Genomic DNA, 27,632 nt, shown 5'->3' on the forward strand with positions numbered 1-27,632 from the left:
AATGTAGTAGATGGAAGGAAGCCAGAAAGAAATAATATGACTTTAAACCATTGGAGATATATATATATATATATATATATATATATATGGGGGGTATAACAGACGAGGACATGCATAGGCTTGAGAGAAATGAAGCGAGTATGCTTGGCTGGATGTGCAACGTTAGTGCACACGTTCAACAGAGTGTAAGCATCTTGAGTTAGGCATAAGAGGCATTAGATGTGGTATGCAAGAGAGACGACTGCACTGGTATGGTCATGTGATGCGTATGGACAAAGACAGCTGTGTAAAGAAGTGCTGATCTCTAACTGCAAAGGGAATCTGTGGTAGAGGTAGATCCAGGAAGACATGGGACGAGGTGGTGAAGCATGATCTTCGAACTTTGAACCTTGCAGAGGCAATGACTAGTGACTGAGACCTTTGGCGATGTGCTCTACTTAAGAGGACTTGTCAAGCTAACTACACCTGTGCTGGTGGCACATAAAAAAAAATCAATCTTTGAACATTGAGCGAGGTGGCTGAGCTCCTTTCGAGTGTTGGGCCTCATGGAGGCATTGTAGCTGAGTTCCTTTTGAGTGTTGGGCCTCACAGAGGTGAGGTAGCTGAGTTCCTTTTGAGCAGTGGGCCTCATGGAGGCAAAGTGGCTAAGTTCCTTTCGAGTGTTGGGCCTCAGGGAGGCAATGACCAAGACCTTTGGCATTATGTTGTGCTTGAGAAGATCTATCAAGCCAAGGAAAATTGCAGTCATGGCAAATATAGGTGTCATGCAAATGGCACTCATGCCAATGGCACATAAAAGCATGCATTACACTCTCAGAGTGGTCGGCATTAGGAAGGGCATCCAGCCATAGAAAACCATGCCAAATCAGACTGGAGTCTGGTGCAGCCTTCCAGCATACCAGCCCAATCAAACTGTCCAACCCATGGACAGTTTGATTGGGCTGCAGCCGTTAAATGATGATAATGATGATATACATATATATATTAGATTTATCTGGAAAGCTGCTCAAAAGGTAGCTAAGTGACAAGATACTTGTAAAGTGGAACTGTTAACTGGGAAGAAGTGAAGTCTATTTTGGGCCTCACAGATAATATTAGACATAATAAAGATGAATTGTGATATGCTGCAATGCAGAACTACAACGAAGAGAACTTTGATAATGATGTTGCTTCTTCTATTGCCGTTGCTGCTTCTGCTGCTGCTGATGATGATGATGAAGTGCATGGAATTTTACTCATTAAGTTACTCTTTATATCATATTTCATTTTGAGACATCTAATTGCTTATGTTATTGTCCAGTACAGAGACATCTGTTGCAAGGCTCATGGGTTTGTAGATAATGTAACACAATCAGCAAAACAAAAGAAAGTCACCAAGATTTATATGATAAAGATTTCCCATTATGGACCCCTTCAATGTTTTGCAAGATAACAATGCCTTGTTTAAGACATGCAATGGTTTAAGATTTCTCATCTTGATTATATTGTTATCAATGATTTAACAACACTAATTTACTTTCTTGTACAAATATAATGAACCATATGGAAACCAGCAAATGTCAGAAACAAACAGTTACTACTGCTGCTGCTGCTGCTGCTGCTGCTACTGCTACTACTACTACTACTACTACTACTACTACTACAACTACTACTACAACTACTACTACTACCACTACAACTACTACTACTACTACTACTACTACTGCTACTACTGCTACTACTACTACTACTACTACTACTACTACTACTACTACTACTACTACTACCATAAACACAACTGCTATTTCTTTGAATCAAACTTGAAGAAATAGGTAATTAATATAGCAATATTTTGCTGCCACCTCTCAGAGATTCTACAACCAAGTCTCAGTTTCTACCTGTAACCATTTCTTGCAATGGTATTGCCTCTAGCAAAACCATGAAAGCCACAAATTCTCATTTTTCATTCTTAAAACTCACAAACCTTTATGTCTGTGTATTAAACATGTCAGTATTCAGAGAGTGGTAACCATCAAACAGAACCAGCACTGATACAATAGGGGACAAGGCTAGTTTTTCCATTACATGTCGAGTCCAGTTGACAGGTTTCCACTTGGATTTTGTTTATCCATTTCATTCATTAATATCTGTGAGACAACTCATTGGGAACAAACTAGGGACCACATGATTGTAAATGGAACTTCTTTGGCTATATACAAACTCAGACACATACACACACACACGCACACACACACACATGCATAGATATCTACATACACCTCCTCACTTGATAAACACTGAATCCCTTCTTAACCCTCAGTGTCTGAATTCCTTCTTGACCCTCACTGTCCAATGCTCTTTACTCGATCCTTCCTTCCTGATTTACTTGTTCTCATTTTCCCCAAACAAACCAAGATGTTTCAATTTAATGTTAACCACATTAACTACTCTATACTACCTTTGAATCCATTCGAACAGCATCTAAAATAGTATTTTTTCCTGGACTAACGAATGTAAAAATAAGTGGAAAAGGACCTACTTCCATCAAGACAGACAGAGGAAAGTAGAGTAATGAGACTTTTCCAGAAGTCCAATAAAATGACTTTAGCAAGATTTCTACTCTTAATTTTGTTTTCTAATTAGTACACCACTAACCATCCACACTGTTTTGTTTGTGGTTATACTATCAACAAACTAGTTGATTATAAACGGTATCATTAGCCAAAGCAGAGTTATTTGTCTGTTTTAAATAAAAATTGATTTTCTTTCTAATGTTTAAGCAGAAGAAAAATTCCACACGTATACTACAGTAGTAAAGTTTCACAAATAAACTAATTCTAAATTCTTCAATAGAAAATGATTGCACAGATGATGTAGAAATTGAAAAAGACAATCCATTCGAGTGAAATCAATGAGAAGAGCACACAAGTTGTTTTACTTGTGTGGCACACAGATTTATTTGGACAAATTAAGTACAGAAGCTATTTGTTTAATTCTCTCTCTCTTTCTTTTTTTTTTTTTTGACTAAGAAGGATCAAGTCCTACTCACAATGGAGGAGGATTGTATGCCATATTGACTAAAATTTAGAAGGTTTTTAAACTTCTTCGCCTAACACTGAGGCAGTGAAGAAAGAAAATATATTCAAATACAAACTCTATATTGTCTTCTTGTCTATAGAGAAGAGGTTAAAACTTATGCTAATTTTGTGGTGTAGAGAGAGTGTATATCTCAGCTTGAGAACCACTAACCAAGTTAAGAATACATAAAAAGAGAATACAAATACTAACTTAAAGGGTAGTTAACTACTATGCAGAGTAATGAATATAAAAGTAAGAAATATCAGAAATGCATATTTTCAAAATAAATCAGATCTAAAACTTTAATTTAGTTAGCCATAAATTCAACAGAAAGAGAGTGGGGTGAGAGGGTAAAGGAGTGTGTGTGTGTGTGTGTGTGTGTGTGTGTGTGCTTATTTGTTCCCTGCAAATATCTAAAATAGTTCAACTATGATTGTTATTAGTTCCATCTTTCAACAGCACCACATCATTAACATCAAGGTCATAAGCAGAATTTTTGCTTAGATCTTTCAATGCCACCCCCACCCCCATGCTATGCTGGTTTGGAGTCTATTTGAGGCCATTTGTTTGTGAATTCTGACAGGTCAGACAAGTAAGCAAGTAGAGAGACTCCAGTGTCAGGTTGTACCATTGTGACCCAGGCACTCCAGCTCTCCCCCCCCCTCCACCAAATCTCTCTACAATAAACTAAGAAGAAAAGTATAACTCACTTCCTACTGTGCCTGGCAACATAAAGACCAGACCTTAGGATTACTTACATAATGAGATGAAAATACTCAAAATGAAATACATTTAACATGCAAAGTGGAGTACAGTCTGTCCATCACAGACAGAATAATATACAAAGAACTAAGATGTCATTCAAAATTATTTGTTGACCAATCACTCAACTTTAATAACAGATAGCAAACCACCCTAATCAGGCATTCATCCATCACATTAAGAGATAATTTACAGAGAAATGAATCAATAATGAGTAGAGAAATTTCCATCAGAGTGGCAAATGAGTACATTTAAGCCAAGAGCAGTGGATGTTTTGAAAAAGAACTCTAAAATTAATTAGCTTTTAAATAATTAAATAGGAATTGGAAGATATCGCAGCTTATTTGAAAATTTGAGGTATATTATAGTATGATATTAAAATGTGTGTTTATGATTTATCATAAAAAGATGCTACAAATGTAATATGTTAAATTATAAATTATCATGGTATTATATATCTGTCTATTAATATGCGTGTGTGTGTGTATATATATATATATATATATATATATATAGGGAGAGTTTACGAAAAAAACAAAAGACGAAGACAGGTGGTGTACAAAACAAACAGATGTATTAGTATAACACTCAAGAATAGAAAAAGTCTTTTATGTTTCGAGCCTACGCTCTTCTACAGAAAGGGACACAGAAAAAACAAGGAAAGAAAAAAAATGTGTGTAGTAACTAGGTTATTAGGATTCATTAGAATCTTGACACATAAACACACAGGACACCAAAAATGGCTAGGTACGATAACATAAGGCTCACAGTGAGGTAAACAACATCAAAGACATCAAATACTGGTAGGATACTATAGATATGCAAGTATCAAATCCAATTGAAACCAGAGATTCCAACTCTGGCATAGGTACAGTGTGGCATAGGTATAAAAAGTAAGTATATGACAGCTGTTTTGGTAGAATTTTATTAATGCATTCATAGAAGAGTACATCATATAATCTACCAGCCTGGGCTAATGTTAGAAATCTCACCTGTTTGAAATTTTACCTGATGATGGTGGATTATATCTTATGATATAATCTTTGATGAATGCATTAATAAAATTCTAGCAAAATAGCAATCATAAATTTCAAATAATGTCCTGTGTGTTTGCTTTATATATATATATATATATATTTGCTGTAAGTCTACTAATATGCAGTCTCTCTAACAAACAACTGGTTTCATGATTAATTCTATTGGATGACTGGCTACAAGAGTTCTAATCCCTTGTCTGAAATATTATGTGTTTGTATCACATCACTCAGTGCTAGGCTAAGAGAGAAAGTGAGGCTAACATAATAATTGAAGAGAAACAGATGAATTTAGTGGCTTACAACGTTTTTTAATATTTGTTTTTCTTGTATTTACCTGACTGAAAAATATAGATAAAACAACACAATCTAACATAAGTGACTTTGTGCTGTTATCTATCATCTGGTTCCTCCAGCGTCAATGCAACTGGCCTCTATGCTCTTCCAATTTTCTCTATCTCTAGTTAGAGTAAGAGCTTGAAACCAGTTTGTGCCACAGTTGCACAAGTCATCTTTAAGGAAGGAGCTCAAGGTTTTCTTTGGCTACCATTTGGTCTCTTCCCACCAACTGGTAACCATGTGATTGTAGTTTTTGCTACAATATTGTTCCCCATTTGTAGGACTCTGCCAGTTGCGTTCTTCTGCCCTTAATGACATGACTCAGGTGTGTGACATTGGTTCTCCTCATCTGTTATCTTGTCTTGCTATCTAATGCCCAGGATTTTCTGGAGACATCTTTGTTCAAAGATATCAGTCTGTTTTTCAATTCTGGCAGTAATCTTCCATGTGTCAGCATCATAGGTGGTTGACCAGATTAACTTTTATTTGGTTTGTGATGTAAGCCTCTTTGATTGCCATATTGATTGGAGTTTGTTGAATATTCCAGCACACAAAGTCTCAATCAATAGGGAATAGACAGAAGTTCAATGCTTCACATGTCTTGGTAGCATTCAGTTAGCAGATGGCAATGTTGAACTCACTTTGTGCTGAGGTAGCATTAAACACTGCATTGATGCAAGTGAGTGAGCCATTCATCAATTTTATAAAGTATCTCTTCTTTACATTGGTGAATGAAACCATCTTGAGTACAAATAGTTTTATAAACTTATTCCCAGTCACATTATAGCACTGTTGACAAGATATGAACCATCATCTCTTGGTTTGTCATCTGGGTAAATACTAACCCATCTTTACCCTTGATGCTAGGATTGTGGTGAAAGCAAAGATGGCTCAGGTAATTAGGGTATACAAGAATAGAATAGAATCCAAACAACATTTCAGTTTATTTCGATAGATAAGCAATATGTTTACTACTTACATTCAGCCGAAGTGTAACTTCCTCCTCAACTGAAACATATGTGGGATTTTCAATCCATACTTCATGACTATTTCTTTCACTGACATGAAAGTCTCGCCTTAGTTTTGTGGTATTCACTGAAAAAGAAACCAATGAAGATGACATCAACAAGGATAACAGTCTGTAAAACAGAATAAAATTATTTAAGGATTTGATCTGCAATTAAAGTTTTGGGACATCTCTATGTTTAAGATGTTAACCACTGTAAGGCAATCAGCAGGAAGAATCATCATCACACGGGATGAAATGCTTAACGACATTTCTTCTGACTTTACATACTGAGTTCAAATGCCACCAGGGTCAACTTTGCCTTTCATGCTTTTGGGGTCAATAAGTACCAGTCAAGTACTGGAGTCCATGTAATCAACTTAGTCCCTCCCCCAAAATTGCTGGCCTTGTGCCAAAATTTGAAAGCAATATCTTATCAACCATGTTGGTCTCAATTCTTTCTTTGCAGATACTTACAGCATCAAGCTATTACCTAGATAACCCTGCTTTATCTCTGTAGTTGCACAACCTATTCAAATAAGCCAGCTTCCTTCAGCTACCAACATATGTTCGAGCAGATTTAGTCAAGGTTACTCAACAACAAAAGCTTTCACAGGATTTGAAATATCAGGGGTTTTTATTTTGTGACTCATTAATAATTAACCTATAATCTATCTCAGCAACATCAAAAAATACAAAACCAAAAGACATTTGCTACAATTAAGAACTGGTTTTCCTTTCATGGCTTCTGAAATTTAAAATTTTCAGTTCAGATTACATACTAATGTTGTTCCACTCTTTTGTAACTATAGAGATATTTCATTGAATACATAAGCATACACAGTATTGTAGTTTATAAAAATCATAGGCATTGGTTTATAAGCATATCATCACTATACTGATTCCATCATCACCGTTTACACTAAATAGAAGAAGGATTTCTATGAAATAACTGATATCTTTCTGAGCATCTTAGACTTGAATATTTACAAAATATCAAGTGAACAGTGATGTGATATGGTATAGGTGAGCAGATAGAAGAAAACAATTAGAAAACAGTAGCTGAGAGAGTAGTGCCAAGCAGCTCATTTTAAGACAGATACATGAGTAAAATTACTAATAGAGAAATGAAAATAAACTTTGGAAACAGCATCGCCACCATAGGTTACATGGAAATGGTGAACGTGTTTTCAAGGGAGATAATCAAAGAACATAACATTGTAACACTTCATGTAAAGTAAAAATAACAAATGAAAAATCCTTCAAGAATCCATAAAAATTTCATCTCTTCCTTGTGTCATTACCAACTTTCCTGCAAGTTTCATCAAATACCATTCACAACTTTTTGAGTTATTTTGCACACAGACGGACAAACCAATGCCGATGAAAACATAACGTCCTTCCTTGGCAGAGGTAAGAATGGGATTTAAATTTATAACTCTTTATTCATCATCATCATCATCATCATCTAATGTCCATTTTCTATGGCATGGGTCGAGCAGTTTGACAGGAGCTGGCAAGTGAAAAGATTGTGCTAAGCTCTACCGTCTGCTTTGCTAACCACTTTACTGGGTTGTACTGGGCATTTTTTGCAAGGCACCAGCACTAATGAGATGACCAAGCAACTTGCAAGGGAGCTGCAATACTGAATGAGGTGGCTTTATGTCAGGGGATTAGGAGTTAGAGTATGATAAAAGGGTGGAAACAGGTGTCTTTTTGTCATGCAGGTAGATGATTACCCCATTTGGAAAAGAAAGAGTTTGGTGGTGAAGCAGTGTCAATGAATAGGCTCGGCTTACAGGAGGATGAATATGAAATGGGTAAGTTGGTGGTGGTGTGACAGATAGATAGAGATGAGGAAAGGGGGAAATGCAGTAAGTGGGGGCATGGTCAATCATGGAAGGGAAGGTGGAGAGAAGAATAGGTGTGAGTTAAAGAGGTAAAAGGTAACAGCAAAGTTGATGTGAATTGTGTGTGTGTGTAAAGAGAGAGAGAGAGATACAGTGCCAGAGATGAAATAAGAGATACATAAGGGTGGAAATGATGTGAGACAAACAGACGTAATGATGGTGGGGAAGGGGTGTTGTTGGGAAAAGAGAGGCTGTACAGGAAGCAATGATACCACAAGATAAAGGGAAGTGTTTCCAGGGTGGGTAAGCAGTAAGGAATGAAATATGTAGAGTTTTGCTCTCATAACTACAATATCTGAGAGAGTAGTGCCTTAGTTAGAAGAGTGATGGAAGGATGGGTATTAGGAAGATGAACTATGAGATGGATGGGTGTTACAATAGTGGTTTGGTGAGGTCTGCAGGGGCATAAATATAAACAACATGCAATGGTGTTTATAGTTTAATATTTTTGGCACTTTTATCAACATTAATAGTGAACTAAGAATAAAACAATTAGATGGACAAAAAGAAAAAAAATAGAACTCCATTTGACAATTACTATGTCATTTAGAATACAATCAGTGTTTTGTAAAGAATTCATGAGCCAAACATCTTAGCAAGAGAATCAAAATTGAAGACCTTGTTCTTAGAATGAACTTATTTCTATGATTCTTGGGATTTGTGGAGAGAGGATGGTTCTGATAGTAATAATTATGATGGAGATGTTATACCTGATTATGATGATGATGATGATGATGATGACGATGTTGAATCCTATCAAATATTGCCGTTAAATGGTTCAATGCATTTTTAAATTGCTGCCCCTCATATTTTAACACATTTCAATATTTTATTTTGAAATGATTAACTATGAATTATTGGTTAAAGGGTATAATTATTGGGTATAAAAAAAAGCGAAAAAAACAGCCAAGATCTAGTTCCAACCATTGGCTAAAATGTAAGGCAGCAACAACAACAACAATAACAACCACTCAAATTACCAACGATTATGTGTTAATACAGTGACTCCATTCAAATTATTGATTTTTGTTTTTGAAATTAACTTTTGAGAGCTGCTACTGCTGCTGCCATTCATGATGGTGGTGGTGGTGGTGGCATTGTAAAGTTGATGGTGCTGACCATTATTTCATTTCAACATGTCCCATTAACCGTTCATCAACTTAGCACTGAGTGGCAACTCATTGGTTCGAACTAAGCTAGTTACCAGAGAAAAGTGGTAACAACTGAGCAAAGAAGCTACATAATGAGAAGGAAGTCGCATTTTGATGGAAGTGTCGAGAAAAAAGCTGAATGCAACAAACATAATGGTGGTGCTCCAGCATGGCCACGGCCTTTGTGCTGGAACACAAAGAAATAAGGAACACTACAAAAAATATTGTACAAATACAAGAACTTCCTACAACACCACAAAAAAGATATATAAACAAAAAATATCAAAATAATGTACAAATATATTTAGAGCAGTAACAGCCCCACATTTGGTCAACACAAGAAACAGCTGAGCCAATGAGAAAGCATCCATGGGGTTGGCTGACCTGATGAAAATAGCAGCCTAATGTCTCTCAAAACATACACACACGTCTCCCATTTTAAGAAATGGACACAGGGGACAATAAAGTCCTTGATATATAAAAAGAGGTGAATGTCTTGACAGGACTGTCTGAGATATATTTGACCAAGCTAATCTAGAACTAAAACATAAAAAACACTAATCTATTGACAATGTATTAGAAATAAAAAAGATTATGAAAGTCTTGCCTGGGACTTTAATCTCTCCCCTACAAACCATTACAATAAACACAAAACAATGCATTTCACATTAATAGGGGCTGCACACTTACACAATAATCTAAAACCATTTTTAAAGAACTTCCAGGCTATGCAAGGGTCATAGTTTAATTTTTACAACAAGCTGCAATCCACATAGGCTCTGCTGCTACATTCTTAAAAATTAGTCAAATATCTACAGCAGAACTGCAATACTGGTTTCTAATTTTGGCACAAAGCCAGAAATTTCAGGGGAGTTAAACTGATTATATTGACCCCAGTTCTCAACTGGTACTTATTTTATCGACTCCCTGAAGGATGAAAGGCAAGGTCAACCCCAGCAGCATCTGAACTCAGAACCTAAAGGCAGGTGAAACGTCACTAAGCGTTTTGCCTGGCACAGTCACAATTCTGGCAGCTCACTCTTCTAAACTAAAATATTAAAATCCTGTCCTTATTCAGTGAAGACAGCCACAAAAGCCGTGGCGTCAATGACTTCATTTTGATCCAAAAACTGTAATAGGATAAACACAGCTAAAGTTAAGGGCAAAAAACTGCTTGAGCTAATGAAAGAATCTCTATGTAACTGAGTCAGAAATGTCAGCCAAATTTCCCTCGGATTGTAGCCCACTGCCATAAAAAAGAAACATATTGGATATGTTGGAATAAAAGATTAGACAATCACAGCTGGAACACATATGGTCATAAACATGAGGTTGAAATGCAGTGAAGCTTTCAGCATCCACCTGAGTGAAGATTTTGTTTCCATCGTAAACAGTTCACAGAGGAAGTAGTATTCATCATGTAAGTATGATCTTTATCACTATATATATATATATATATATATATATATATATATATATATATATATATATATACACATGTATATATCTGTATGTCTATAGAAATTGCTATCACTTCACTGCTGTTATCATCATCACCACAGTCATGGTGATTTGTAATGACTTAATACATAAGTAAATTGGATTCAGGATCGAAAGGTCTTGGTTGTGTTTTCTAGAAATGTTGTATAGAGCTGTGATTTAGGCAGATCAATGAATAAAGCTGCATTAATCATCAAATAGAAAAGAGAGAGGGTAAGAGGGAAAGAATAAAGAAAAGGAGCAAAGCAACAACCAAACAAGATGACACAGATTTGGATGCAGCCCCATTAAATACAAAAAAGAAAAAATCAAGATTGTCTGCATTAACAATAAAAAACAAACAAAGGAATTCTTAGAATCTGAAAATAACTTTGTGAATAATGTCAAGAGGGAGGAGTTCTGATATTTCAGGCAGGGATCTTGATTTTATGAACAGATTGAGAGGAATCATCTTTCATAAGAAGAATTATCTTTGAAACTTGTTTAGAATTTCAACATAGTAAATCACTATTTTCTATTGTAAAGTCCACAAAGACTGCCAAATAATACTTCAAGGAAAGCTTCTCCTAAGAGTAGTCAAAACTCAATCTAATTCTGGGTTGTAGCCACTTCACTGATGGTACTATGGTTTTGAGAAGAAAATTTTATGCAATATCTTGAAAGTTATGGTATATCTTATATTGAAGGCAGAATTTCTTGTAGTGAAGAGCAAAGTGTTTACATTGATTTCATTGTTTTGACTCTAAGCCAGTTTCTGTAGAAATGGAATATACCTGACTGAATTTACCCCAGTATTTTAACAGATAAATATTTCACTTACCTTTCTCCTTTTGTAAGGTGAGAAACATGAAATAAAGAACTTTAAAATATTTTTCAAGGTAAATTCATTCTCTTTGTCTTGGATAAAAGTCAATGAGCTAATGACTAAAATCTAAGTGCTTAAGGCTTCATTACTTCAGGCATTTCACCATCTTTCAATAGCAGTTTCAGATAAAAGAATGTTATACCGCAATTCAAAGGCTGCTGGGTCACCATCAAAGATTTTGTCTTTTTGTACTGTATAAAAGTCAAGTCAATTTGGCAGTATTCATCGTTATCAAATCAACTTGACCACATCCATCTGTCAAATCAGCTTGTCAGCATCCATCCTAGTCAAAAAGTTTGTCAGTGTCCATCTCTGTCAAATCAGCTTGTCAGTGTAAATACCAGTCAAATTAGTTTGGCAATGTCCATCTCTGTCAAATTAGCTTGGAACTGTCCACCTCTATCAAATCAGCTTTTCAGGAATTTAACCAGAGGTGGAAGTATGAAGATAAGTAAAGTAAAATTGTTTAACAGAAAAGTGAATATATATCACAAGCTTCATGTGCCTGGAATGCTACTCCTTATTTTTTCAGAAAACTAATATGCAAAAGCGGGTCCGATATTGTAAGAAGCTAAAACCGACAAAGTCTCTGTCACTGCATGTTTAATAGGAGCAAACTTAGCCTTGGAGTTAAGGAGATTACTTTGCAACTATATGATTCTGGCTTTGGCCCAACAGCACAGCATCTGGAGCAGGTGCCATCTACTTTACTGTAACTGGAATTTGGTAGACAGAACCTTGTTGGGTGTGTGTGGTGTACACCAATATTCTGGGTTGCATCTCTTTATGTCAAAAACTAACTTAGACATTCAGTAAATAGAGAGCAATATAATATGGATCAAAATGAAATAACTACTCGTGTTGATATGACTGATAAATAACTTTGGCGTTGTTACCCTTGAATGGCTGCAGTCCAATGACTACAGCCTATAAAAGAGGTAAAACAAAGAATAGGAATGCAAATGTCTATACTAACTGGCTGCTAGTAAATAATAATATGTTGACATTAATGCCTTTCACAAAGGAATTGGCAGCATAAATACAGACAAGTACAACAGATTAAAAAAAAAGTATTAAAATTGCATCATGGCCCAATATTTTACCCTATAATCAGTTTATTAATAAATTAATGGAAGGTGACAGAAATGGTAAATTGACTAATTTGGTATATTTCTGAATTTAACTTCATGTTTAAAGGCTCATCCTAGAAGAGTCAAATTTTATATTTCATTTCACCAAGCTCAGTTTAATAAATACCAACTGCTATTGTTCAACATATACTAAAACATTTTTCATCATACGTCTATCCTTATGATCAAGCATCTTCTAACCATAACACTTCTGTCATTTTTGTATATCAACAGCTACAATTATCTAACGCAATAAGAGTGTGTGATTTGGGGGGTGTCTTAATTTCTATTTCTAGCATATCAAACAACTGCATTTGAGACCCCCTCGTTAGTTTATATGAACATCAGTAATGTAAATGTACCAAGGTTGATTCAATGAAATATCAAATACGTCCCAATGTAAGAAATCAATGTAAATTTGTACAGGTTATATTCATACAACAAAAACGATGTCGTCATTTATACATAGAGCCAGCCATTCATTATTGGCAATGTTCTATCAATAAATATAGCTATGTTACCAGATGAAAACCAGTTCGTTGTAGTAGCTGTAGAATTGGTCATATTGATAAACAATATAAGTCAAAACAATTGATAAAATATATTGCCTCTTGTTTCCCACCAGTGAAAAACCTGCTGCATTTGAGTTCTGACAAGAAATGAATAAATTTCCATGTTTTGCTCTAATGTTCTGCTTGCAATAAATCAATAATATCTTTTGCTCCTATACTCCCTTCATTTATTTATATTTGTTGTGTGTGTGTGTATGTGTGCTAATTTATTTATTAACTGTCAGAACGTTAATGCCGGCTAGACACTGTGTGATTAGAGCACATCAAAAACTCACCCTTGTTATACGCCGTCACATCAACATGGAACCGTCCAGGTGTAGAGAAATCTAAAGAGATAAGTGGCCAGGCTGTTTTCAAAGACACATTATTAGAGAAGTCCCACTGGTAGATTAGGTGAGGAAGTTTCTTGAATACATCTAAAACAAGAGACAAAAACAACAATGTATGAGAATAATAATAACAACAACAACAATAACAACAATAATGATGGCATATACTGATAGGAGAGTAGGAGAGTAGGGGATTCAGTGAGACCATTGCTTCTGCTACTTTAAGTAACAACTGTTTCTAATTTAGTGACAAAGCCCACCAATTTTGAGGGGATGGGGTCAGTTGAGTACACAACACCAATTCTTTATTTTGCCATAGGCTCAAAAGAGAGGAAGACTAACCACTCTTCCCGGCCAAAGAATATGTAGGCACATCAAGTCTCATAGATTTTGTCAGATTTATCTTCGATGCGACATAGCTGTTCAACAGCAGCCTTCAAATTTTTAATGCATGTATGTTAAGCAACAGGGTGCAGAAAAATTTTGTCAATCTGTGCACATCAAAAATAGGTTTGGCTATTGCCACTTCCATGTTAATACAACTTGTCTTGAACAGGTAACACCCCACAGGAGCACGGCCATACCAATGAACTTTGGAAGTTGTCCATAGTTCCCATCTTGGAAATCCTCCAGAGTAACTGCCCAAATTGTTAGTGATAAAGGGCTTTCATACCTACCTGACAGGGACTATTAAATAAAGTGATATAAAAGTAAAGTAATAAATGGTAATAAAGCTTTCTTATTTTGGTACAAGGCCAGCAAGTTTGAAGGGAGGAAGAGTAATTGATACCTTCAAACCCAATGACCTCTGTAAATCAACCTCAAGGTTGCAGCTGATGCCACCAAAACCCAGGTGAGCTTATTAGACAATGCGATCAATCTCCAGTATTTAGTTGGTACTTAACTTTATCAACTCCAGATGGATGAAGGGCAAAAATAATTTTAGCAGGAGCTAAAACTCAGAATATAGATACCACAAGAGAGTTCTAATTTACCTTGATGATGATGATGATGATAATAATTTAAGGACAAGGCCAGAAATATTGAGAAATGTGGGGAAGTTAGTTGATACAAATGATCCTAGTACTTCAGTGGTACTGTATTTAATTAACCCCAGCAAGATAAAAGGTAAAGTTTGCAGAAGCAGTATATCAAAGAGGGATAAGTGCAGCAGAGGTACATGAAAAAGGAGTTAATTGTGGGTGAGGAACATCCACACCTACACGAGAAACACCTAATAATGCCTGACGAAGAGGAAAGGCTGTTGTGAAAAGAGCACAGGGAAGAAAGAGAAATTAAAAATTGACAAGATGGTCTTGAGAAATTGCAGAAAGAGTTTGACAAATTTATACAAAAGTATATGAGAAAACACCACACTCATGGATCAGGTGAGGGCAGAAACTCTTCCAAATCTCCAAAATGGTTAGTTGCTAGTTAGAAAAAAGCAACTAGAAGCAAAACATCAGGAGGGAAAAGAATGACAGTAGAGGAATTTTTCAAAGGGACAGCGTCTCTCTTAACCTGTTTGTAATCACACTGATCCTTTTGTTGATTATATTAAACAAAGCTAAAGAAGGATAGTCATTGGCAAAGAATAGGAGAAAAAAGAGTCACCCACTATTTATGGATTATTTGAAGCTCTGTGGTATAGACAAAGGCCTACTGGATTCCTTAGTACAAGCTGTAAGAGTGTTTAGTACCAACATCAGGATGTCTTTCAGAATTGACAACTGTGAAATAATAAGAGTGAAGTGTTCATTGTCCTCCAACAGCCCTCATTGCACAAAAGCTGATGAATTTTCTCTACATTTTCCAGAGGTGAGGCTCATGGCAGGTCTTCCAGTTTGCTCATCATCTTCCAGGGATGTTCTTCCACTTTTGAAGTGCCCGTTCCATTCAAAACATTGGCATACAACCCATTTCCTTGTCATCATAAGCTTGCCAAAGCATGCTCAATGTCTCTGCAGTAGACTTACCAAGTTTAACACAACATTTCATGTTGGCTCTCTAGTGCTTCTTTTTTGATTTTCTAACAGTTTACAATGACACTGCTAAGCCAATCATTTGGCCAGATGGATCTTTATAGTACCTGACTGAATATTCAAGTGACCAATTTACTTCACCAAATATTTTAAGTATCTCAGTGACAAACACTGATGGAGCAGCTGCTCTCTTTACTTTTATATCCTTAATCACTCTATTCACCATACTATGATCACTCTGAATAGCTCATCCTTCTATTGGATCTATTTGAGATAGACGTTCTCTTTCCTATATCCCTTTCTATTCAGTATCACTGAGAGCAAGTATACTCTCATCATCCTATACACAATTCTCCTCAATATTATCTCAATTCTACCAAATCCACTGATTGCCTTGTAGTAGCATAGCTATTCACACACAGGCATCATATAATCTGTCTTTCACTCTGAGAAAGAGTCCCTTTGTTGCCAGCAGAAGTAGGAGCTCTCTGAACTTTGTCCAGCCTATTCTTATTCTCACAGCTACACTCTCGGAGCATCCACCTCCACTTGGTCACCTAGATAACAGAAGCTATCTACTACCTCTAACTTACTCCCCTGGCAGTTGATGGAGCCTATTTTCTGAACATTTTTAGCGTTTATTGTACCTGTGCATCTTCCACACACAAAAGCTATTTTCCCTGTTAACCTTCCTCTGATATTTCTGCACCTCTTATGTATCCACAGCTTACACCAGGTACACTTTATGGAGTTTCTACCTATGTCTTTTCTAAAGATCGAGCAGGGCTATCTACCTGAAGGGATTTGTAATTTGTTTGCCTTCCTACTTACTAAGACTTTGGTTTTTGCTAAATTAACTCTAAGGCCCTTCAATTCTAGACCTTTCTTCTATACCTGAAGCTTCTTCTCTAGTTCTGGTAGTGATTCAGCTATAAGAACAAGGGCATCAGCATAGAGGAACCCCCAGGGACAGCCTGTCTTAAATTCCTCTGTTATTGCCTGGAGGACTCTGATGAATGAGAGAGGGCAGAGCACCTATCCTTGGTGAACCTCTACTTGTACCCTGAATTCTTTGCTGTAAAAGTTAAAATTATGTCATTTTAGTCAATCAGAAGCCTCTGATGATGATATTGTCGGTGTTGGCGGGGGATCACTATTACACTTTATACAGTAACAACATTGGTAACCAACTGCTTTCTCCACCACCAAACTTTGTCTACAATTTTATCATGAGACATGTGTCTGTACAATTAGTATTGATCTGTGGTGCCCAGTGTTTTAAGGGTTGTGAATTCAATAAAAGATTACATCTGTGGAAAATGATTTGAATTAAAATGTTCTTAATGACATTCAAAAAGTGAAAAGGATTTGGTCTTGTCTCAAATGAGGAAATCCTGGTGCTTAATGCTTCATCCGTTTTGTTCTTTAAACATTTTGGTTGCTATTTCTAGCAAGCCAAGAGACTGAACTTTCTTCTTGGTATTCTATATATTATCTTAGTGCTTTGTAGTCTTATAGGTAGAGAGTTGAGACATCTGCTATGTCAGCCAGAGAGGATTCTATCTGGCTAAAATTACATTATTTTAAATGCTTACAACTCTTTTATTGTTATTAATTCATAGAGAAATGAATGTAATTTTCACCTGTGACAAAAACTACATCAATGTAGAAAATTTGAAATAATTCAAGTTGGATGAATTTTAAAAAGGTCTGTAAATTTTATGCTATTAAAATACAGTCATTTGAAGAAGAAAGCAGGGAATAAGAAAAATAGACAGAATAGGCAAAGTGCCACAATCATTCCCAATCGTTGAACTTGTTAATTTTTCAGCCTCAGTCCTTTCTGCAAACAGAACCTCGGTTGGTTGGTTGATTGGTCAGTTGGTTGGTTGGTTGATTGGATGCACAGATAGGTTGCTTGTTGGAGATATGTTGGGTTTATTTACATTCCTGTATCTAGGCAAGCCAGTTGATATGGCAACAAGAAGCCAAGGTTACATTTGCACTCAGTTATGGCTGATATTTACTCTTTTCCTATAGTTGGTGCAGATTTTTCAAACACCTCACTCACACACCTGACATAGGAAATGGAAGGAGGAACAAAAGAAAAGAAAGACAAACTTTAAGTGAAACCAATTGCCAGGAGGTTAGAAGGTCAATGAAAGCCCAGCCAGTCTTTCTTCCACTGGCAGCAGGTGACAGGTGCTATACCATACTTTTGGCTACCAACTTGTAAATTAAACTTTCTCATAATGATTTAGAATATCAATGTTCACAGGGAGAATGAGGAGTATAAAAAAAAACACACAGAAGGTGAGAGAGAAGGAAAAGAGAAATAGAAGGCAAAAGTAGATAAAAGTGGAAAATAAAAATTATAAGACAGGTAAAAATGAGTGAGAATATGAAAGAGTGAAAGAGAGGAGAGAGAGAGTAAAAATAATCATAAAATAGAGAGAGAAGAGAAATATGAAAAAGAAAGAGTAAGAAAGGCTGATTCTAAGAAAGAAAGAAAGAAAGAAAGAGTGAGTGAGTAAAAATAATAAAATACAGTAAGAGTGGAAATAAAGATAAACAAGAGAAAATGGAGGGAAGCATGAATATAAGAAAAATAGAGACTAGAAATAAAGAGGAGAGATGTATTTTCAGAGTGAAATTTGCAAATATTTTTTAATGAATATTTTAGCATCAGAAATTGTGTTCTATTTCTTCTCTAGTGACTAACATCTAATTCACAGTTTAAACTAACATGATACAGAAATCAAAGGAAAACTTTTTGCCAGAAGATCCCTATAAAAATTAAGGGAATAAATAAAACAAGATGGATAACGCATTTATTCATATGATTTAAAAATTTTCCTTCCAAATGGGAAATAATAGTTTTTAGTTTTAGCAGCAGAGGAAACAAAGTTCTGAGTCTTTTTAAAAAGAATAACATTAACAACAGGAAAACTATAAAAAGTGATTGAGAAATAGTGAAAATACTTTGTCATATACTAACCAAAACATGCTACATAATTTGGATCTTTTCGGTTTGAACGGCAGTTTTTTCTAGCGGTGTCATATGAAATTGTCACCCATAATTATGACCCAAGTATTGATCTATTGCATTTCAATCTGTTTTAGGGTTAGGGTTAGAGTTAGGGTTAGGGGTGGGGGGAAGGGTATCTTTTTTCCTTCAGAAATGTAAATAAACCCAATCTGTTTCTTAAATGAGGGACATATTCATACGGCACAGAATGTTTTCATCTCAATAGACGTCATTGATTGGTTGAAATTGCAGAAATTGAAGAAAAAAAAACAACAAATATCTTACAAACCATAGAATTTTCTCAATAAAGCCAAGAGAAAAAGATATTTTATAAACACATTCTACCAGTATACTCTTTTACTCTTTTACGAAGTTTAAAAGTGTTTAGTTACGTGGAAATTATTTTCAAAAAACTGCCAGTCAAACCGAAAAGATCCCATAATTTTTATACCTAATGAGGCACCAGTACACATGCACACACACTTGTGTGTCATTTTATATAGACAAATACATACATTAATGTATTTACATTTATATATTTATGGACCAAATCATTGAGCTGAATATGATAAAGGTAAAGCTTGATAAAACTCAGTCAAAGAACAGATACAGAATCTGTGGGAAAGAGGATAAAAATATTAACCATTTCTTCAGTGAATGCAGTATTCTAGCACAAAAAGAGTATAAGCAGAGGCATGAGTGTGTACACAAAAAAGCACACTAGGATGTTAGCTGAGTGTGTGGATTCAAAGTGACAGAAAAGTGACATGAACACAAGCTAGCTGCAATGGAGACTATGGCCATGGCCAGCAGAAAGCAACACAGCATCCACATATCAGGATTCATCCAACAATCAATGACCAGTGTCTTAGATGACTATGTGAAGCTGCTGGATGGAGAGGGTTTCAATTAAAAGACCCTCTGTGAGGCAGCAAGATTTGGGCCCTTGCCATACCTCCAGAGATCTCTTAGTTTCACTGATTACAAACCCATAGATTACTATGTGTGGGGCACAGTTGAAAAAGACAATAACCACTCTGCCTGCAACACCAAGGCCAAGCTGGTGGTCAAGATCAAGGAGGTGTTCAAAGGTCTTCCCAGGGACACAATGAGAAATGCATGTGCCAAGTTCTGAAGCCATCTTGATGCTGTGTTACAAGCTGAAGATGGCTATTTTGAGGAAACTGTTATGTCTCATCCCAAATTCTAGTTGATATTTTTTGATTTTTTTTTTTTAGATACTTTTATTTTGGGATGGGATATTGTTTTTTTTCTTTTCTTTTTATGTAAACTGCCAAATTTAGCATAAACATCATGTATATACACATACATCCACTCCCATTTTATTCCCTTCTTCCCCCCCATCCCACTTTTGCACTTTCCTGAACTCCCTACTGACACACTACTCTGGGCAATTCTCTACCATTCCATTTATATTCACAGCCTTGTGCCTTATGTCTTGGCACATTGCCACCATCTATCTCACTCTCTCTGGGGTAACCATGTGTCTCGTCTGCAGCAGGGTTTCTGTCCCTCTGACATACTCTAACCTCTCATCACTAGGCACAAGGCCACCTCCCTAAACACTTCTCCCTCTCTCAGTTAAAGGATCTTTGTCTTGCAAGTTACTTGGTGACCTCACCAGTGCTGGTGCCACATAAAAAGCACCCAGCCATAAAAAACCTATCCCAAAGTAGTTAGTAGAGCTTTAAGCAGTCCCCTGGTTTACCAACTCCAGTCAAACCATTGAAGCCATGCCAGCATGGAAAACGGGTGTTAAGTGATGATGATGATGATGATGATTATGATATATGCACACACACACATGATGTGTGTGAAAGAGTTATTTTGTTGACTTTTTTAATCACCATATTTATAAAGCTAGTGCATTTCAATCCATTTTCAAAATAAAAATTTTGAAGACCTTTAAATATAACTTAGTTGAATAACTGCAACTTATTTATATATATATATATATATGTGTGTGTGTGTGTGTGTGTGTGTGTGTATATATATATATATATGTGTGTGTGTATATATATATAAAAGTATATATAAAGTTGATATTCAGAACAAATCTTAATGCAATATATATATTTATTATCTATTATTATAAGTTTTCTTTTTTCATGTAAAAACAAAATTTCAATGAAGACTTATATAAAAATACGAACATTTAAATACAGACTCAGATGTTGTTTTAAAGTGTTATGAATTGTCTATTATCTTACATAACAGCTGACCTAATAATTTTTGTGCTGTTAACGTGACTGATCCAGCAGTTTTCAAACTAACAAATAACAAGGCTGCCTACAAAATTGTGAAAGTATTTTTGCTTCCTGTCTTCTTTTTTTTTTTTTTTTTTGGCTCCCTGCTAACCCCCCTTTATAAATCAAAGGAAGGAACAGAGTGCGCATCTATGAGATTTCTCTTTCTTCACCATGGAATTCAACAAGTGATGATTGTGATGGTTATGATATGAACACATACACATATACAAGAGGGACAGAGAGAGAGGGGGGGTGAAGGAAGAAGATCGTGACTTCTTCAGTTATCTTCTACATTATTGGCTATGAGTGATTCTGGACGTAATCCCACCATAAAAATCAGAGATCCGATCATTCTCTAGAAAAACGACGACGCCGTGGTGATCTCATTCTCGCTCACAACATCATAAGCGGAAAGTGTAACCTCTCGAAAGAGCTGTTCGTCACTCCTGCTCCAGAGCGTCGGCTGCGGGGTCACTCCAAAAAGCTCTATCTGCGACGATTTCATCTCAATCGAAGGAGAGGGGCTTTCTCCATCCGGGTTGCGGATCCGTGGAATAAGCTGCTGGACGAGATAGTGAAGATGCCGACGACTGCTCGGTTCAAAGTCTCTCTTGACCAGAAATGGCCTGAACTATTTGCATGAACACCCTCCTTGTACATAGCTCCATGTCCCCCTACATGGCCTTGCTTTTTGCATTTTGAGCCAAAAAATTAACTTAACTTAACTTAACTATGTGATTTCGACCTTTTCATGGAAGTTGGTCTCAGCGCTGGAGATAACAGAGATTTATCTCCCTGCTAGCAATATAAACTAGAGCACATTTTGCACCAAAAGCCAAGTTTCCCTCATGCTAACAACTACAGAATAGATTGTTCGAACAGAAAGCCCACATTTTGGTGGGGATAATTATTATCCTTTGGTATTAATACAGCTTCTGTCACTAATATAAAGTTGTAACTGCAGCAGTAGTATGTGGGGGGGAGCATACTCTGTAACAGTGCATCTCTGCATCCACCATTTGTCTGGTGGATGACATCTTTGCACCATTCTGGTGACAACCATCCAACCCATAGGTCTGTTTGTGTGGTCATTGCTGGTGAGGGGTTTATGAGGTCGGAGTGCAAATCTTGTCTCAACCTCCTTTAGTTGCCTTTTATGACTTTCAGAGGCAACGTTGGGTCTATTCTTTAACACGCTGCTCCCTACACAGCATGAAGTGTTTTGCTCAAGAACACATGCCACCAAGTCTGGGAATCGAACCCAAGACCTGATGATTGTGAATGCAGCACTCTAACCAATAAACTATGTGCCTTCACAATATAGCAAAAATAGTTACTATAAAATAATATTGCAATGAAATTAGATGAAAAGAAAAAGAAGGCTTCAAAACAGACAATTTAAATACTAAAATGTTACATTATAGTTGCAGGAGTGGCTGCGTGGAAAGTAGCTTGCTTACCAACCATATGGTTCCGGGTTCAGTCTCACTGCATGGCACCTTGGGCAAGTGTCTTCTACTATAGCCAACCAAAGCCTTGTGAGTGGATTTGGTATACAGAAACTGAAAGAAGCCCGTCGTATATATGTATGTATATATATATATATATGTATGTGCGTGTATATATTTGTGTGTCTGTGTTTATGCCCCCAACATTGCTTGACAACCGATGCTGGTGTGTTTATATCCCCGTAACTTAGCGGTTCGGCTAAAGAGACCGATAGAATAAGTACTAGGCTTCCAAAGAATAAGTTCTGGGGTCGATTTGCTCAACTAAAGGCGGTGCTCCAGCATGGCCACAGTCAAATGACTGAAACGAGTAAAAGATAAAAGATGTGTATAGAAACATAGTAAATAAATAATAGTAGTCATAGATAAAATTTGAACTCAGAACCATAGTAGCGTCAAAACTGAAGGAAGCATTTCGTCATTAGAAGCATTTCATCCATCTTTACACTCTGAGTTCAAATTCTGCTGAGGTTGACTTTGCCTTTCATCTTTTCAAAGTCAATACAGTAAGTACCAGTTGCACACTGGGGTGTCAATGTAATCAACTCCCCACCCTCAAAATTGCTGGCCATGTGCTAAAATTCCCTACAAGTTAATTCCATCTCTTCAGTGTTCTGTAGTGATCAGTAGATAAAATTAGGTTATTGGCTGTGCCTCTAGGCTTCATCAGAGAGTTTAAAAGAGGGTCAAAAAAGTTCAGAGAGCTAATACATGTATATATATAAATATACATATACACACTCATATATATATATACATATATACATAAGAATCAGTTACCAGTAGGTACAGCACATTATTCCTATTAAAGAGTGTATAAGAAGAGTAATAATAAGAGCAAAATAAGAGCAAGCAATAGAGTTTGAGAGGAGTACAACTTTGTAGAAAGGAAAAGGTATATGAAAGGATATATATATATATATATATCCATACACACATATATATTAACAAAAGCAATGATTGATAAATGTGGAAGTATTTAAGTTACCTGTAGTCCTCATGACAAACAGAATTGGAATCCCGGTAAGTGTTGGCCTGAGAATATCAATACTGAAATATGTCAGTGGTTCCTCCACAAGGACTTCACAGCTTTCAGTTATGTTTGAAATGTTGTTGAAAGCCACAACACTGATATTCACAGATCCGACTGTCTTAAATATATGTTCGATGCAAGCATAACTGCCATTTTTTTTGACAAGTTCATAATTTTGTAGAGAGTTACCTAAATTCCAAAGTAAATTGAAATCAGAACCAGACATGACTTGTACACAGAGTAAGACAGGGAGATTAACTGACACTGCTTCATCAATAAGAAGTTCTAGTAATTTTATGGGTTCTTGAACAACAATTTTCTGTGCCAGAGTGGCAGTGACATTACTGACTTCATTATAGGTGCTAACAGACACGTGAAACTCTCCAGCATTTTTGAACACATGGCTTTGACTTGAAGTGAGATTCTTTTGAAGAGAATATGTTTTTCCACCAATGTTCCAGTAGAAGTTAACAGGTGTATTGACAGAAGTATGAGCATAAAAGGTCACACTTTGACCTGTCTCGAGAAAATAGTTACTAATAGGCTGCAGTGTAACACTTGTTATAGGTTCTTTTACAAATACGATTTTTTGTACTGTTTCTTGATTCTCCTGCAGTGTGTGGAATGCAGCCGATACATTGTATTGCCCTGTGTCTTGAAATGTGTGCTGTAAGTATGAGGAATCTGTTGTGATAAGAACAATTTGTTCGTTTCTTCTAATCACCCACCTAACTGGATGACTTTCTGATAATGTTGGTGATTTCAAGAAAAAGGTAGTATTCTTATATTTTGGAATAAAGATATTTGATAAAATGACAGAAGATTTAATTTCTTCATAAACAATTAACTCTGGATCCAGTGTTGCTTTTACCGAACTGATGTTGTTTTTAGCAGTAACATGAGGTTTAAAATTTCCTGGTATTGAATAGGTGTAGCAGACTTCTCCTTGAAGATAGCAGCCATCCCCATAATCTTTACGTAATAAGACTGGTGCTTGACAGTCACTTGTATGACTAGTATGGTTGGCATCAAGAATAAACATTTTCTTATTACCATCACCAAAATCTATCTGTAACAATGTGTCTTCTCGCGTTGCAGTAAAAAACGATACCAGAAAATGAACTGGTTCATTCACTTGATAAAACTTATTTGCATTAGGAGGCAGGTTAAATGAAAGATCTTTCAAATACTGACTTTGAACAATCTGAAATGAAGGAAACAGAAGATCATATGAAATATTTTACAATAAATTGAGCTAAATTTTAGTCTATTTACAAGTTTAGCAAAAATTATCACTTGAAAAGATAACCATTACATAATTTTCATATAATTGCTACATTTTCTCAGACTAGCAATATACAGAATTTTATTGTTGTTAGTAGTTATATTTATAGATTATGCAATCAAGATGACAATGAATGAAAACTGAATGAGGAGCACAGAGACTGCAGGTTCAAACCTGATGCAGGTATTTCTTTGTTTCAAGGTAATGTGCTTAATTCTACAAGACATAATTAACTGGTCATCATGAATAGTCATAAAGTGTTCATATGGTTGGTCCCCTATAATAGATGCCTTTTTATTAGAAAACAAGACAAGCAACTAACCCCTTTTCTTTGCAATAATGCATGAGGAAATAAATACCTAACCTTCATTTTCATTGTAACAAGTTTTCAGACTTTTCCATTAATTCAAACTTACTGTACACAGAGCATCAGTAACAATTAGTGAGACTATTAAAAAATACTAAGAGAGAGACAGACAGACAAACCAAGTTTACTGTATAGGAGTTGAGAATAATTTGAAAAGATGTGTAGTCGAAAGTATAACCAATGGTTAGTAATACCCAACATAATATTGATCTGCTTTGATTACACTAATTTTTTTGTAGCTGGATTGAATTCAGTTCATCATGTTATTAAGACAAAAGGCAAGAAAAAGCAAAGTTAAAATTGCTGGTATTTGAACTCAGATTGCAAAGGGAGAAAAGTAAATGTTGCCAGACATTTACGTTGGTGATGCTACTTTTAAAATATTGATGAGTAACATTAGAACAAAGAGACAATACTTTGGTGGGGGAGGGTATAGTTAATTAAATTACAAGGTCATTAAGCCTTGAGGAGTAGGTATAGCCGATTAAATCAATATAGTACATGGCTAGGACCTGGTTTGCTGATCCTAGAAAGATGAGAAATGGGATTGATCTCTGTAGGGTCTCAGCATGTGAAGAACTGTAACTAAATACCTCAAGGCATTTTACTTGCTACTTTAAGGATTCTGCTAATCAAACAGGTTTTCACTTCTTACCATTTACTTCATTCTTGCAGTAAAGATAACCATATTTGTCAACTGTCAAGTAATGTGTTACAAAAATATTAAACAGTTTTTCTTGACATCAAAATCAGCAACAATGGAACTGTGACTGTTTTAAACTTCTTTTTGGCATTGGTCTACTCAAACAGAACTAAAGATTTTTTTAAAAATATCTTTTATTTATCAAAGGACAAAGGAGAAATGAGAAGCCATGGAGAAGTTTTCAAATCAAGTGAAACAGAAAATATTTAATTTTTCCCCTTCCCATGTTTTATTTTGAAAAAAATTCTTACCACACTTAGGTTCTTTGAAAGACTTCCATATTGGTTGGTTCCAGTAACAGAAACTATAAAAACTCCAACTCTGGTAAAAGAATGATTCTGAAGAACAAAGAAAAGAAACAGAAAGGAACAAATCAAAATTATTGCAGTTATATAATACTGTGTGTGTGTGTGTGTGTGTGTGTGTGTGTGTGTGTGTGTGTGCATGCATGTGTGTGCATGTCAATGGTAACTTTTGCAAATTACATGTTTCACTTTAAAAACTGCCAGCACAATGAAATGTTTAACTGAGTTCAAAATATTTCAGTTGTCAAGTCTCCATGTTGTGATGAGATTCTCTTGGCATGTTTTTGGCCGTGCAACTCATGCGTTTGTTATCATCATTGGGGATGGCATCAATATGACAACTCCAAATCGTGCATCAAGTGAGACAGGTGTAATTTTCATTTAATGGGTGTCTTTGTTTATAAAGAAGTCTTGTTATTGACATTTGACTCCATATATATTTTAAATATTCCATAAATCATAAGTAATTTAGCCCTGATTGATTATTGTATTTTAACTTTTATGTTGTTTTTTTTCCAGAGGGAAAATGAAAGAATATGAAAGGTAGCAAAACTGAACAAAACTAAATTCTTCAATTACTTTGGTCTATCAAATGCTTCTACCCAGCTCTACTGACTTGGACAGCATTTACTAATTTTGAAAACTACTCTTTTGATTATTATAAAATATTTAATTTAATTATCATATGAAACCAACTAGATCATTTTTCAGTTTTCAAATAATTTAATTACTATTGTAACTAATCTTTTCTCAATGATGTTTTTTAGCCTTTCTTTGTTAAAGACTGTAGCCTTCTATTTATCAATAGAATCATAATACAAGGTTTTATATGAGATGAATCTGAGAGGTTACAAACATAAGGAAACTATGATACAACAGAAATAAGGCTGACTGGAAATATATTAATAATAATAAATACACACAACTATGAAATTAAATTTCTTAATTAAAATGCTTGTGTAATTAATTATTTCTATTTACAGTTAATAACTGATTAGAGCAACTACTAAATACTCCAGTTTATTGCTCTTTATCACAAGGAATTTATTCTAGTAGTAATAATACTAGGACTATTTGGCTACTATTTCTATTCAGTCAATACACACGTCTTCATTGTAATTTTTTGCTAATATTTACCTCAGGCACATTATAAACAGGACAAACTTTTATTTTTAAAGAAAAAAGAAATCATGAAAAAAATACCAAAATACTTATTTGCCTTTTTCTCTTTGAAAAAAAAAAAATGATGTGTCATAATGTTGTGTTAATGTTAAAGCAGAGACATTAAGAAATAATCACAGTAATGAGGGGCTTAACGTCAATAATAAATCACTGGAGAGTAACTAGTGATTAAAACAGTGACATAAAACACAAGTCAGACAACAATTTGTAAGTCTTTTACACAGGGAAACATGAGAGAAAGAAAGGAACGAACCAACATCAATAACAAAACTAACAAGAAAACACGGCAACGTCTGTGTGTTTGTGTATTATGC

The 27,632-nt window shown here is 35.5% G+C and overlaps 1 protein-coding gene across 1 annotated transcript in view; it reads right to left on the reverse strand.

Moving 5' to 3' along the window:
- The window catches only part of LOC115216328 (polycystic kidney disease protein 1-like 1), a 235,489-nt gene that overhangs the window by 192,844 nt on the left and 15,013 nt on the right, over positions 1-27,632 (reverse strand). Inside the window, exons 3-6 of the mRNA XM_029785550.2 lie at positions 26,083-26,169; positions 23,432-24,680; positions 13,602-13,742; positions 6,172-6,287 (exon numbers count right to left, since the gene is read on the reverse strand). Of these exons, the coding sequence (XP_029641410.2) occupies positions 6,172-6,287; positions 13,602-13,742; positions 23,432-24,680; positions 26,083-26,169 (1,593 nt within the window). The remainder of the gene's footprint in view (positions 1-6,171; positions 6,288-13,601; positions 13,743-23,431; positions 24,681-26,082; positions 26,170-27,632) is intronic.

Source organism: Octopus sinensis, linkage group LG10 (assembly GCF_006345805.1).
Source record: "Octopus sinensis linkage group LG10, ASM634580v1, whole genome shotgun sequence".
NCBI classification, from domain to species: domain Eukaryota; kingdom Metazoa; phylum Mollusca; class Cephalopoda; order Octopoda; family Octopodidae; genus Octopus; species Octopus sinensis.